Source organism: Solanum lycopersicum, chromosome 11 (genome assembly GCF_036512215.1).
Source record: "Solanum lycopersicum chromosome 11, SLM_r2.1".
Taxonomy (NCBI): domain Eukaryota; kingdom Viridiplantae; phylum Streptophyta; class Magnoliopsida; order Solanales; family Solanaceae; genus Solanum; species Solanum lycopersicum.
Window position 1 is genome coordinate 60,227,716 of NC_090810.1, and position 15,240 is coordinate 60,242,955.

The window sequence follows — 15,240 nt, forward strand, 5'->3', positions numbered from 1 at the left end:
TGGTATTATCTAGCTGACAATATTTATCTAGGTGGCAAAATATTTAACTAGGTGGCAAAAATATTTATCTAGGTGTCGTGCGCGTGTGGACACGATCGTAGTGAGTGGACATAAAGGTGTACGTGTTCGATGAATAAGCAAGTTCAGGGGGTAATTGAAACAAAATAAAGTTTAGGTGTACACTGAAAAAAAAAGCTTCAAGTACGGGGGGTAATGAATACTTTTGCCAAAAAAAATCTTATTGTTATAGTCGAGTCTCGACTCTTCCAAAAACAACATCTCTACTTCCACAAAAAAGTGATAAGGTTTGCATACATTCTACCATCCACAAGTCCCATAAGTGATCCTGAAATTATTATTATTTTTTTTTTCAAATGAACTCTAGAAAACTTATTTGGCCATCAAACTCGAAATTAAATTCCAAATTTTTCAAGAATTTGAGAAATAACAAAAATTTGATTACTATAGTGAAGTTGAGACTATCAAAAACATCTCTATGTCGTCGAAATAGTGATAAGGTCTACTTGATCTTTTAGTTTTGTGTCATATTACAAATTTACAAATATAGGAAGGCTCCCAAAATACACATTTTCACTTTATCTTGGCCAATAACTTGAATAAATTGCTTCTTGTGTTTTACTAAATGGTAATATTGTATAACAAGTTGAAAGAACTTGTCAACTTTGATTCAACCAACTGAACCATTCATTGCTCCAAGAAGTACGTTCTATCTGTTCAACTATATAAATGGGACATAAAAGAGAAAACTCATTGCAGCAAAATGAGAAATCCACAGAATTTAACAGATCAAAAAACTTGTAAAAAATAATAAATGAATATATCCTATACATATTCAATGTAGCAAAAAAACAAGAAATTCCTCGAGTTTCTTTCTTTCCGATCTAGTTATTCTCTCTACAAGAAATGTACACAACTCCCGTCATCTCGTGAAGAACCATCAAGTGCATATGGATGTGTAAATTTGAAAATGAAGAAGAGGCAACAGAAGCTTAAGAATCAAATAGAACGCTAATATCCCAAAGAAAAGGTGCAAAATTAGTCATGGTCACGTGTTACCAGCACTCCCGGGAGGACCATTGGTTGATTTGAATTTTGAAAGTTCAACTAGGTCCCCGAACAATTTGTCTTGTGGCTTTGAGGGTTTTCCGGGTGGCACATAGGAAGGAGTGGGAACTTGATAAGAACTGTTGTGGACACCATTGTCACTCATAGAGAGCCCAGACATTCCTTGGTTTAGGAATTGGGTATTTTGTTGTTGAGCATTACCATAACCATAGCTCGCCATTTGGTTGCCATACATCTGCTGGGAATACATATAAGCCATTTGTCCAGGTGGCATTTGTTGTGGATACATACCCGCAGGTTGTCCACCTTGAAATTGTTGTTGAGGATGTAAGCCTTCCATCTGATTGCTTTGCATGGCCTGATTGTTCATCATACCTGTCTGTCCACCTTGGAATTGTTGTTGAGGATGCAAGCCCTCCATCTGATTGTTCATCATACCAGGCTGTCCAGCAGTGTTTGGCGAAGCATACATGCCGTGGAGGTATGTACCGCCAGTTAGTTGCTGGCCGTTGGCTGCTACAAGCTGATTATTTTGCATTGACATAGCATGTGAACCACCAGGCATCACCTGATTATTGTGCAGTGCTAGAGCTTGTGAGCTACCTGGCATCGCCGGATTATTTAGCACAGGCTGAGCATGAGGGCTGCTCATTATTTGGTTGTCTTCTGCCTCAATTTCCCACGGAGGAAGGGCAAAAGGATTAGTGCTTTGAGTTCCTATTCAGAAATTGAATGAGCAGAATGAGCAAGGGTCTTAAAACATGAGCAATTCATAGCCCACAGAAATTGGACAAGGAGAGTGTCTTGAAACTTTATAAAGGGTTTTAAACATCAAGCAATTAAGATTTAAGAAGCATATATTCTTAATGTCTTCCCTAATGCGACTTCTATCTACTAGGTCTCTAAATGAACCAGGCAGACAAAGCTCAAAAGGACAAAATTCAAACAAGGCTTCAAGACAACATACATATTCTTTTTAAATAGGTCGTGTTGGCTTGTTGGGTTAGCTTAGGTGCACCTTGACTAATCCACCAGGCAGTAGTATTCATCCCACAAGCACAGATTATCAAGGTACACTATAGGCATATTTGCAAGATACTTCATTTTTGTTTTTTAGCAGGTCCTTAATACTGTAATACAAGTGGAAAGCATGCAGGATAATATAGGAATCACCGTAGACTGGAGAAGCAGGCTGTTGTTGCTGCGACATCTGTTCGTTCCAGGCAGGAGTGGAGCCTTGTGGGTAGCTCACACCAGGAACACTTCCATTTGGGTACGAAGATGGCTGTACAGAATGAAAATTCTGTTGCTGCTGAAATTGAGGGGATGAAGGATGTGCCTGACCAACTGAATTTGTAGGTGTGGTGCTTGGCTGTGCAAACATGTCGAGAATAGCAAGGGCATTCTGCTGTGAAGGACTTGCTGTCTGAGGTTCTCCAACAGGAACAAGCGCAAGGGCATTCTCAGCTGTTGGTGAGCCAAAGTCAATTCCACTCAGAAGATCTATCATAGGGACAACTTCTGTTGGAGTTGTTGATTGACCATTAGCCGATGGAGGAGCAGGAAGTCCTAAAGCACTTGATGCAGATCTGTATAGCACAAGATACATGTTTAAGCAACAACAATAATGTGCCCAGTCCAATCCTACCAAGTGGGCTCTGGGGAGGGTAGAGTGTACACAAACGCTTGAGTTGAGGGTCTATTAGAAACAACTTCTCTACCTCTAAAGTAAGGTAGAGAGGTAGAGATTTATTTATTTATGTAAGAACCGAAAAATATTCGATAATATAGGGAATTCATGTCTACTGATTTTAGGTATGAGAATCTGCTATCCAAATTTCTCATATCCTTCTTGAAACCAATACATCCAACTCAAAAGCCTTTTAAAAAAAAAATTAATACGAGCAAAGTCCATTTCAAAAGTCACGTTATTAAGAAAAGGCTAAAAAGAAGTGTACATTAGATTGGCAAGAAGAAATAAGAAAGTATTCAAGTACCCTTGGCCTGACTCATTGCTGGTTCCAGTATCAATAAGAGGACTATCAACATCTACAAGGGATAGGGCAGGTTCAGATTTTGATGTTTTCCCTTTAGCAGAAGTTCCCGATGCAATAACTTCATGTTTGGCCAATAAACGCTGCAAGTCATCATTCAGTGCTAGCCCTTGGCATAGCAGTGACTCGTCCCTGGATCAGGTAAATGTAAGATTCACAGGAACCACATGTGGTGCGTGACAAAAATGGGAGAAAATAGATGACAGATCTCAAATTCAAAATTGTTTTTAAGTTCAATATTTTTATAGTAAATATGGCCAGTCTCTCCATTTTACAAGAAGTTAATGAAAACCCATCTGAGAGAAAAGGTTAACTCAAATTACTTGAAATTTACAGTACATATAACAACAATAGATGGAGAAAGAATATTTGGCCTTTAACTTTTTATGTCTAGCTTAGAACAAACGTAGGTGAAACATGTAAGAAGCTTCAGCTTTCAAATAAATATTTAGACTGTTCCTTCCACTTGAAATAGGAGATTCAGTAATTACAGGAGTTAAAGATTAATTTCAGAAATAAGAAGCAGATCAAGAAGAAAAAGAAGCACATCAAGATATCTAGAAAAACGTCACGAGAAATGGTCAAGTAAGACGAGGCCTTACGTAGTCGAGTTCACAAGGTGTACCAATCTCTGCTTGTAGGTACGGCATTGTTCCACCAAATCAACAATGACATCTTGTCTGAGTCCCTGTAACCCAACATAAAATATATTGCATCATATAAAGGACATAATTCAGCAAAAGTTAGCTGAACAAGAATGAAAATATCTTAGAGGTGAACATTCCCTTATTTTATTTTATTTTTCTACTCCAATAATCCAATTAGCATCTAAATTTAAACATCTAACTTGTTGAATCAAAACATTTGGTCCCAATACTTCTATACATTAGCAAGGGAGCATATCCCTTTAGACATATTATGCATATGGCCTTTACCTCTTTGTTTTCAGGACCTAATGCATTCAGCATTTCAGCAAGGACATCCATAATACCACGTGCATTCTGGATCTCCGTCAAGCTAACAAAAGAAACATGCAAAAAAGAATCAAAGAAAATTAATTAGCATAGCAATAAACATGCATACATTATCTTTATAGTGTATTATTATTCATACTTGTTTATGAAGTATTTTTTTCTTACCATTTGTAATTGTAATACAACTGGATACCAACAAGAAACCTAAGAGATAATCTCATAAAATGTGAAATGGTAGTACAATCACTAGGTTGTTATCATCTTAAACCTGTTGAAGTCTACTTATACTGCTTTCAGCTTCTTAAGGAAACTCATGAACGAACTCAAAAAAAGAGATTTTCCATACAAATCCATTTTTTAAATCTACACATAGCACATTTTCATGAGTGGCAGAAAAACAAAAATAATAAACATGCATGTGTTATCCCTTATGGTATATTCTGTTCATACTTGTTTATGAAGTAAATTGTTCTTACAGTTTGTAACATAATTGAATGCCAACGAAAAACCTAAGAGAAAAACTCATGAAATTGGACATAGTTATCAAATCGACAGGTGTTAATTGTACATCTCAAACCTGTCTAAGTCTAGTTCTACCCTTTTTTAATTCTTAAAAATATTCATAGAACTAACAAGCACTCAGATCAAGATATAACAATACAGGTTGCAAATTAATGGACATTGCATGCTAGGAAAACTGATGATTTACTAGCAAACAAACTCAGAGGCTATTTGATTTTAATCACTTTTTGAGGGAAAAAGTAGTATAAGCAATAATTGAAGAAATTAATGTAGTCCTAAACCTCCCGTAAGTTTAAACTTTCCAGACGCTAATCAGTAATAAATTCTGAAATTGTGTCCATGAGGAACTGTCAAGATATGCATTATAAACTGCCAAGGTATTCATGAGAAACTGTCAAGGTAAGTTTAAACTTTACAGTAGCTAGTCAGTAATCAAACAAGTGAATGCAAGGACAACAAGAGCATTTTCCTTTACTGATCCTCCATTCTCATATTTTTCTCACCAACTAAACTAGCTGCTCATGTTGAATGCTGACAGCTGGATAACCGGATTAAAGAAATAGAAAAAATGTAGGAAATTCCTTAAAACATAAACGACCTGATAATATTAAAAGTCGAACAGTCACCTCAAGGTGGGATACTCAGCATCTGCTGAAGACTCTGCTGCATCCTGTCCAGATTCAGACTTCTGAAGATTACGTGGATCAGATGACAGTGGATGTGTTTGGGGAGGAGGGAGCGCAAGTACCGTTCTCTGAGGAAATACTGCTCCAAGGCGCTGAAAGTCAAGCAATACATTTCAAAATCTATGAAGTGAGGTGTCAAACAAGCATATAGAAAGTGCATATCATCGCAATGGGCATGGACAAAATCCAAGTTCAGCAAGTAAAACCAAGCATTTGGCTTTGGAAATTTAGCAACCAATTATCAAAAGGTATATACAATTACTATGGGTTGACAGGTACTTGGTTCTCTTCATGGTGATTCATACAAGGCCCAGAATAACTTACTTCAGGAAAAGAGAATGGTTACCCTCCAAGTAGTCCCTATTGCTTATTTTGTTACTGCTCAACTTACGCTCCAAATAACTTTCACTGCTCCAATGCACTGAAAGTCGAGCAATACATTTGCCAAACATTTTCTATAAATTGAGGTATCAAAGCCCTCTTTCAAAAAAAATTTGAAGTGTCAAACAAGTATATAGAAATTATAATCAAAACAACTGGGCATGGACAAACTCCATGAACTGGTATATATTCAGTCAGTACAAATAAGCATTTAGCTTTGGGATTTTAGCAACCAACACATGACATCAACTGGTATAAACCAGTAGTATTGTTTGAATAGGTTCTCGCTTCACTTTACAAAATAATTCATATAAAAGGCTCCAGAATACCTACTTAAGGAAATGAGAACTTATATTCTCCAAGTAAACCCTATTGCTTATATAGTTTCTGCTCAGGTGATAAGTTAAGAAACTGAACTTCAATGGCTGGAGCCAGGTGACTTGTCACATAAACCCAAAAAATACCAACCCCTAATAGCGATGAAAAATAACTTCAAATAAACACATAATAGAAGAGTAAAAAAAACAGCATTTCACTCTCACCAACAACTCTTGGTAGGCTCCATAATATTGAGGGTATCTCGCCCTTGGTCCTCCAAAAGCTTCTTGCCAAGTGTCAATTAAAACTAATATCTTTTCCTTGACATGAAAGTCGGGCTGCATTTGCAAAACAGTACAAGATTGATGCATGTACTTTATGAAGGGGAAGGATTCAAAAATAACACAAGGGAGGTTCAGAGTCTGCAATTACCTTCTTCTTTACCATTTTCACCATCTGATGAAGAAGACCTTTCTCAGCGACGTGCATATGCACAATGTCTCCACAATTCTTCACAATTGCTTCCAAAAGCTGAAGAATGGTAAAATTCAGGTTAAGCGCATGGCAAGTTAATTTTCTATTTGGCAAGCCAAGCAAAGAGAATACCATAATTCTCAAGGAACAGCATAAACCCTTACAAAAATGAAGTAATATAAGCAAATCAATACATATTTAACACCCAATTTATTTATTAATTTAAGATTAATCAAACATTTTTCATTGCAGATACACCAAGGTGAACATTATGATCTGATATTGTGGCTCGACCATGATCATCCAAACGAACCCCAACTACCTAAAAACAGAAGACTCTTTACAACAAAACATACATTAAATAAAGATCATGGTATTTCTGTTGTTGCTAATAGTAAAGGAGAAATTGTGAACATAAAAAGAAGGAGAAAAGGTAGCACATTGTACAAATGACTGCAGACGAAATCTTTGCTCAAGACTCCCATTAAAAAAAAAAAAGGAAAACCAACAAAAATGATGGAGGTAAGGAATTGATAATCCATTCAGTTCAAGCTAGTATTGAATTGTAGGATTTAATTTTTTGATAAGGTACAAGCACCGACAGAAATAGTTAAGGTATTGCGCAAGGTATTATGGAATTTAATATTTTCAAAAGCTTACTGTCAAGGCGAGTAGCTGGACTTTTGATCTCCTACTGCCAAGACGCTTTTTTATTCCTTTCACAACATCTTTCGCTTGCCTGGGGAACAAAAATTAAGGAAATAATAAGAACTACCTTCACCAATCTTCATTTTAAACAAAAGTAAACACCTCAATGATTATGCCAAACATTTAAAATAGAAAAACAAAAGAAAAAGGGAGATTACATTGAGGCTAGAAGAACCTCAGTTCTTAATTTTAGTTAGATAAAAAACTCATATAATTAGTTAAGATCATCCACAAATGATCGACTTGCTGGAGAACTTGATGGCAATATATTGTTCGGTAAGCACATGAACAGTGATCCACTTCACTAATAAAAATCTGCCAACAGTAGATTGAATACCCTGTTTTCCTGCACCAGCACCGTTGTTCCTTTTGGTCAAACATCTCAATGAAAAAACCAACATGAGGTGGTCTCAGATATGGCTTCTTCCAAAGGAAATGTATAGTTTGCATGTTCAAGATGATTACAGCCCATAAATGATGAATGTAGGTTTCATACAGTTATAAATTCCATTATTTACTTGTATATTTTCACCACCAAAAAAAGAGAGGAGTTAAGCTCTTCCTTAACAGCTTTTTAATCCCAAAAGAAAGGCTCTCTTCATGACAGTGTTATACTCCCTTTGTTCCAATTTATGTCTTTCTTTCCTGTTTAGCTATTTGTTCCAAAAGGCTCGGTCCACTTAGACTTTGGAAAATGAGAAGAAATCACCTACTACTGCCAAGAATCAAATCTTTGTCTCTCATGGTTTTCGTTTCATCTTCATCGAAAGTAGGCTATGTTTTTCTTTTTCAGATAACAGAGAAATCTCTTGTTCTTTTAGAGACTCTTTTTTAAAAGGTGAATATTTTTATATCTTGTTCTTCCCGACTCCTCTCGACCTTGAGATCAAGTGTTAGACTAATTCAGGGTTCCCTAAAACCAGAAGTTCTCTAAATCTCACATTTAAAACTACATTGACATACAAGCCAAGCCTCTGCTGTAAGTTAACAAATCACATTTGTAAACGTTCAAAACAACTCAAAAACGAAATAATAAATAACAAATTTACATTCAAAAATAGAGAAAGAGAAAAGAAAAGAAGTTACTTTTTCTAAAACTAAAAATGAACTTAATTCTACACTAGCATACCCCTATCTAAATTCTAACTAAAACCTACTACTATCAAAAGTTCAAACTTTTCAATTACAAACAAACTAACCAGAAAGCCTAATCATACTTCTAATTCAAATAGGCAATAACAAAATCTTAGATATAAAAATAGAGAAAAGATATTTCTTATAAAACTAAAAGGTCTTTAAATCTCACACCTACTGCTATACTAGCATCTAAATCTCTACTAATTACTACATAAATCAAAAAACTTCTTCACTTACAAATATTCACAAAAATCAGCTCATAATCGGAAAAAATAGATAAAAGCAAAATTCTACGCTAAAACAGAGGAGAAGAAATACTTTTCTAAACTAAAATTGACATACAGACTCCAGAACCTAACCAGATACTACTGCTACTGAAATTTACAGCTTTATCACAAATATTCAAAAAAAAAAAATATGCAAAGGGCGACAGAATAAAAAGGAAAATGAAGAAGCATACGCTGGATCACGACTGCATATATCGCAGATCTCGACATTCATTGCCCAATCAGGTCCCATGAGCATATCGCTCGTCGCTCGTTCCACCAAAAAATTCACCATCCTATTACCACCAGAAATAAAAAAATTCCGTCACCGATCAAACAAGAAATTGATCGCCGGTGAACTCGAGATCTCCGGCGTCAAATAAATCACCGGCGAGATTCCGAAAAACGAATCAAATAATCGTCTCAAATCATACGATTCTCTCTTTCTCTCTCCATAGATTGCATTTTTTCTCATGTTCTGTTATATGATCATAATTAGTTAAAAAAAAAATTTCCAATAAGCAAGAATAAAATAAAAATATTTAACCAATGGGGAGACACCACGTGTATTTTTATTTTTTTAAAAATAGTTTTCTTTTTTATCGGCTCCTATTTAAATTTTTAAATCCATTATGGACCAAATTCATATACTTATAAATTATAATCTAAGACTTTTAGTAAATTTAAATCCCAAATAGTTAGATTTACATTTATTCACACTCACGAGGTTCGTCATTCATTTCTAAAGTTCAAACTTGAAAGTTTTAGTTAAGATTCAATGTCTGAAGCTTATCGGAGTTTCGACTAAATCCTGAACGCGTTCTGTAGGACCCATTCAAGAGTGGCGCTCCGAACAGAATTTTCTCTATATTTCAAGTTTAAACCTGAGACCCCTGATTAGTGGTGAAGCAATCTCATCAGTGCACCACAACCCATATTGATCACCAGTTCTAGTTAAAAGCGGAGAAATCACTACCGTCTTGTTTGAGGGGGTTAAGCGACACTCGATTTTAGTTAAAAACAAAAAAACTCTCAACCATCCTGCCACCAGGGGCGGAGCTACACTTGCTCGAGGGGATCAAGCGACACTACTTTATCAAAAAATTATATTATACAAACAGGTTAAATATACACAATTAAATCTTTTGACATTTTTACTAAAAAAAAAAAATTTGTAAGTTTTGATATGCATATTTATGATTTGTTAAAAGTTATACATTTTATTGATATCTAAATCATATTTTAACTATAATATCAAACAGTTTTTTACCCTTGGCCATAATACAACTTTCATTCATATGAAGAGCCATTAGAAAAATTGTTTTCCTAATTCCTGTTGATCAATCTTGAACCTCCAAACAACATTTCAAAGGAAATATGTGTTTCTCGATATACTGTTCGAGCAAAAGCTACTGAGTTTAGCCTCCGCTCATCAATAGGGAACGGGAACTCGCACCGTGGGAGGCCCTGACTTCATATCTTCCAAGATAAGATTTAGCAGAGCTTGTGTCACAGGACCTTCTCTACCTACATTAATGAGGAGGAAGATACAGAAAGGAGATCAGAATACAATCAAGTAAAGAAGCCAAAATTTCATTTGCAACGTCTCGAACGATCGTAAATTTATGTCACCCTTGCATAATTATATGAAAACTAAGCTTCAACAGAACATGGTTTTGGATAGTACTTGTGTGTTTAGAAAGAGTGAACATATGTTGATAGCTAATATCTGTCGCGTAGCCACATGCAGTTACATGAAATTTCTGGCTTCACCACTGTCTATCTAGGCTTAGTTTGTCGAGCAGTACTTACGTTGGATCTATTAATCAAGAAAGATCATTTCGTGCTCGAATTTTAAAATATCATACTTTGACCAAAGCAAATGGAACAAAGGGGCGAAGTGAACAGTTAAATATTGTTTCGATGGAAGCAGAGAAATGCTTACCATTACCGATGATTTCTTCATCCCACTGCACCACCGAGCGTACAAGAATCCCACTACCAATTAGCATCATCTCATCTGCTCTTTTCGCGTCCTCTACAGACACATTTTCTACTCTAATGCCTCGAAGTTTACCTTCCTTTACTAGATTTTCTGCAAGAACCAGGACTCTTTTAGCTGTACAGCCACTGAGAATTTTATCAAAACAAGGCATCAGAAGGTCCTTTTCCTTTGTAACAAAAGCCACATTCATGTTCGGTCCTTCTGCAACAAAGCCATCGCCATCTAACCAAATTGCTGCATATGCATCATTTTCTTCTGCTTCCATCTTGGAAAGTGCATTCGGAAGATAATTAACACTTTTCATGACAGCAAACTGTAGGGGTTTTATCGGAATGGATGACGTTACAACTTTAATGCCGTTGTGATCAGGAGGTGATTGATCTTTAATTACAATGGCATAAAGAGTTGCTTGATGACAGCCTGATGAAGATAGTTGAAAATCACCAGGTCCTGCCGAAAGCCAGTATCTTAAAGAACCTTTTCTGCACTTGGAAACACTTACTGTACGGATGAGAATCTGTCTTATGCTTTCCCTATCGAAAGGAATTTGTATTTTGGCCATGGTTGCGGATCCCAGGAAACGATCAAGGTGTTGGTCCAACTCATAAAGGTATCTGACGATAGATAAGAAATAAGACAAATAAAGCAAAACCCAAGAATCTCAACTATCTTTTAGCTTCTCATTCTTGTTCACAGTCATGTCGATTACAACTAATCCCACACTCGAGAGTTGCTTATCTAATGTATTGCTAGAAATCGACGATTACCCAACATAGAACATAAGATAAGGGTTCAAGAGTAGCTAGACAATCTAATTGAACAAAAAATGACAATAATTTGGCCAAGTTACAGTGTGTTTTATCTGCAAGAAAATCAGACCTCATTATCTCAACTTACGAGTATGAAACACCACCGAATGTAAAGGGGTTTATATCACAATTTACATGTTGACAAACCTGAAATCTCGAAACAGCATATTTTATGGAACACTTCAGGATGATAAATTGACAAGTCGAACTTAGCAATGAATTCATACGAAGACAAATTTTATCAAAGTAGATGCATGAGCATGGCCACTTGGATATGTGTTTAATGTAATCAAATGCAGCTAAATTTATATAGGACCCTTTTTAGGCTTCGATCTCACAAATCAACTTTCGTTGAAAACGAAAAGACAAAGAGCCGCAATTATAGTAAGAAATGCTAACCCATCCATAATGGCAGCTGTATCAAAGACACCGTGCCCTCTATGAACCATGTGATCATCCATAGGTATCACCATGGCAGCTGTATCTGTTGTGATTCCACCAAAAACGCTCGAGTACATTGCCAAATAAAGCTGCTTGGTCTTGTAACCTTCTCGACTTGTTCTCATCCTCTCAATAACCTTTACAGGGAAAACAAAGACCATTTGCTTTTGAGAAGCCTCTTTTATCGATATCAATTACAAGGTTTATGTACTCTATGAAGTATCCCAGGCAATTTATCAATTATTCATTGATACTTTGAGGTTATGATCATCTTTTAGCAATACACAATGTAGAAACCAGTTTATTCTTTTCTTTTTATTTTCTTCATTTCTAGTGAAAACAAGGATTCGTAATCATACAGGACGTGTATGTTTCAGATAATCCGTTCTAAAGAAGATGCTACGAAACAGAAATGAAGCTTATCAAGACAGACAACAAAGTAGACCATGTAAATGATCAGCCAGATGCATTAAGCTCCCGCTATGCGAGGGGTCCAGGGAAGGGCCGGACCACAAGGGTCTACTATATGCAGTCTTACCTTGCATTTCTACAAGAGACAGTTTCCACAACTCAATATATCAATCTTGGACTGATAACATATATTTATACTTTTTCTCCATTTGCGTCTTTATTCATTATAGTTCATATTTTGCTTGCGCTTAAAGCCCCCAACAGACCTTAGAACTTTTTGCTTTTGGTAACACTGCTTAAAACAAGATAACAAGGTGAAATGTAGAACCAGTTGCTCAATTCTCCTATTAGCAGTACTTGCACTTGTATAACTAGAATACAAACCACATAGAGTGAATGATGGCCTTGTTCACTTTTTAAGTTCTGACAACTCTATTCTCCATTACATTGATTCTTTCTCACTGTTTTCAGGTAATATATACTCCCTTCGTTTCAATTTGCTCGTTATACTTTCCTTTTTAGTCCTTACTAGTAAGGTGGAGTACCTAGCAGAAACAACCACTCTACCACCTCTAAGGTAGAGGTAACACTCTCCAGACCACACTCTTACGGGATTACACTAGGTATGTTATTATTATCGACTTCCCATTTTAATCCATTTAGAATATTTTTTAAGTATTCTTTAATTCGTGTCTTCAATAAACACCATTCAAAAGCCAATTTTTTTCTTAAAACTCTATATCAAATTAAAATCAGATAAACAAATCGACTCGACATCAAGTCAAGATCAAACACGCAAATCAACGCCACCTCAAATTAAAACCAGACCTTTTAAGCTCTGACACAACATGTGAGAGGAAAAATGAAGTCTTTATACAAACATTTAAGATTAAAGAGAAGAAAAGTCAAACCTCTGAGCAAGAAAGAAGTGGAACATCAAAGGTTGGACAACATTGTCCATCTGCCCCCACAAAAAACAGCTAGCCATGTTAGTACTATTTAAAAAAAAAAAAAACTTTAGCAAAATAAAAATAAATTATATTCAAGATTTACCAGAGGAAAAATTTGAGTTCTTGAAAACATTGGATCTGGTTAAAGGTCTGATCTTTGATCTTGAAAATTCCAAATTGATTAATTTTGGTAGAAAAAATGAAGTTTCTGAGATGGGTTTTGTGAGAGTTGGTAAAGAAGCCATTGTATCTTTAGCTAATTTTACAAATTTTTGTGTGAAAAAAATTGGCATAAATAATCAAAACTTCTTGAATTAATCAAATGGTTTTACCAAAAAAAAAACAAAATTTTCATAAAAATAGTACACCAAGTGGACTGCAATTGTTGTTTACAGTGTCCTTTTTCTTTGGTTTTATGTTCACAAAAGGCTCATTGGTTAAAAGTTCGGTTTAATGTCATTATCCGACGTTCATTCGTGTCATTATTTTTTAATAGTGATTTTATAAAATTATTTTTGATACATGGTTTATTATAATTCGGTTACATCATTAATTTTTTTAATAAAAATAATTCAATTTTTATTTAGAATTTTAATTTTTTTATAAAAAAATTGATGACGTGGCCAAATTATCAATTTATTTAATTTAAAAAATCAAAAAAACAATTCAATTTTTTTTTGTAATTATGATTTTTTTATTTAAAAAATTGATGACGTGGTCAAATTATAATTGGTCACGTCAAAAAAGATATTGCAAAACCCCTATTAAAAAATAATGGCATGAATGAGCATTTTTCTTTAATGGTAATGACATAAATAAGTCAAACTTGTAATTGATGGCATAAATGAGCCTTTTCCTTTTTATAATTATGGTTCGATTCAGTTTGAATGTACCTTGATTAGTTTTATGCATTATATATGAATAATTTTTTAGTTGGTCTCCATAAAAGATATATTTTTATATTTAATAATAATTTGAATTTAAAATATTTATTTTAATCTTGATAAAATAATTATCAACTACATAAATATTTATCGTTCAATTTAGATTATAAATTTTTTTAAAAAAATTATTTTTACTTTTAAACTTTATGTCATGTCAAATTAACTCATTTAAATTAAAACAAATGAAGTAACTACTCGATTCATTGTTATTGTCATTTTCCACCATTATCAATTGTCGTTATCGTTGTCACAATAATAGTTTTCACATATATAAGTTTTATTTTTAAAAGATAAATAATAATCCAAGTACAAATCATAACAAATAAATATTAAAATAAATAGAGTATTATTTTTTCTTTCATAATTTAACTGTCATAAAATTTGCGCTTTGAACTAATGATTTTAAGTAGGTGTTTTTAAAATTAATATTTAAATAATTGATTTTATCTTTTGATTAATTTTGCATTATGAGATGAAATGATCACAAATTCTCTAAAAATCTTGATTTGAAAATTTTATTATCATAATTTCACATTTATCGAATATGAAAATTTAAAATACCCCTATCCAAACTTTTTTCATACATTAATAAGGATGGTTTCTGATTGGAGCAAAAATAATATTAAGACTTTACCTAGGAGTAACCAATTACTAATGTTGGATGTTATATTAAAAGATTCAAAATATGGAAAAAAATTAAAACTAAAAATTTGAGATTATGTTAAGAAAAGACTTTGAGTCGATCAAGATCGAATAAGAAAAAGTAAAATTATTTATAATAAAATAGTTTTTTGTTTTGAAATTACCTTCTTTTGGTAATCGATCTTCCTATTTAATTGTTTCTCATGCTTTTTGTTCTTTTTTAATTAGGTGAATAAATATTTGAAACAAAAATTTATAAATAATCGACGTACACCCATGTATAATTAAGTTATATTATATTTTTTGAGTGTTTCATACATAGTCCGTATATAACTCATACATAAATAAGTTATATTATAGTTTTTGAATGTATAATCAGTGTAGACTTTTCTTTTTTTAAGTAAATAAGAATATGACTATTTATTATAAACA

General features: G+C 34.1%; 2 protein-coding genes across 2 annotated transcripts; both read right to left on the reverse strand.

Annotated features, from left to right (window-relative positions):
• Nucleotides 1-798: 798 nt before the first annotated feature.
• On the reverse strand, nucleotides 799-9,109 carry LOC101245325 (TOM1-like protein 9). The gene is made up of 10 exons (XM_004251124.4): nucleotides 8,801-9,109; nucleotides 7,156-7,234; nucleotides 6,454-6,552; nucleotides 6,246-6,359; nucleotides 5,263-5,414; nucleotides 4,076-4,157; nucleotides 3,743-3,828; nucleotides 3,084-3,272; nucleotides 2,260-2,675; nucleotides 799-1,803 (listed from the first exon to the last, which is right to left on the reverse strand). Exons 1-10 carry the CDS (start codon nucleotides 8,899-8,901, stop codon nucleotides 1,067-1,069), a joined length of 2,055 nt encoding a protein of 684 aa, XP_004251172.2. The 5' UTR covers nucleotides 8,902-9,109; the 3' UTR covers nucleotides 799-1,066.
• Nucleotides 9,110-9,803: 694 nt separating this feature from the next.
• LOC778238 (4-amino-4-deoxychorismate lyase) lies at nucleotides 9,804-13,583 on the reverse strand. Its single transcript, NM_001247949.2, is given in 5 exon segments — nucleotides 9,804-10,133; nucleotides 10,552-11,225; nucleotides 11,820-11,998; nucleotides 13,184-13,233; nucleotides 13,326-13,583. Coding segments are annotated over 5 exon segments (1,188 nt in total). The 5' UTR covers nucleotides 13,516-13,583; the 3' UTR covers nucleotides 9,804-10,038.
• Nucleotides 13,584-15,240: the final 1,657 nt, after the last annotated feature.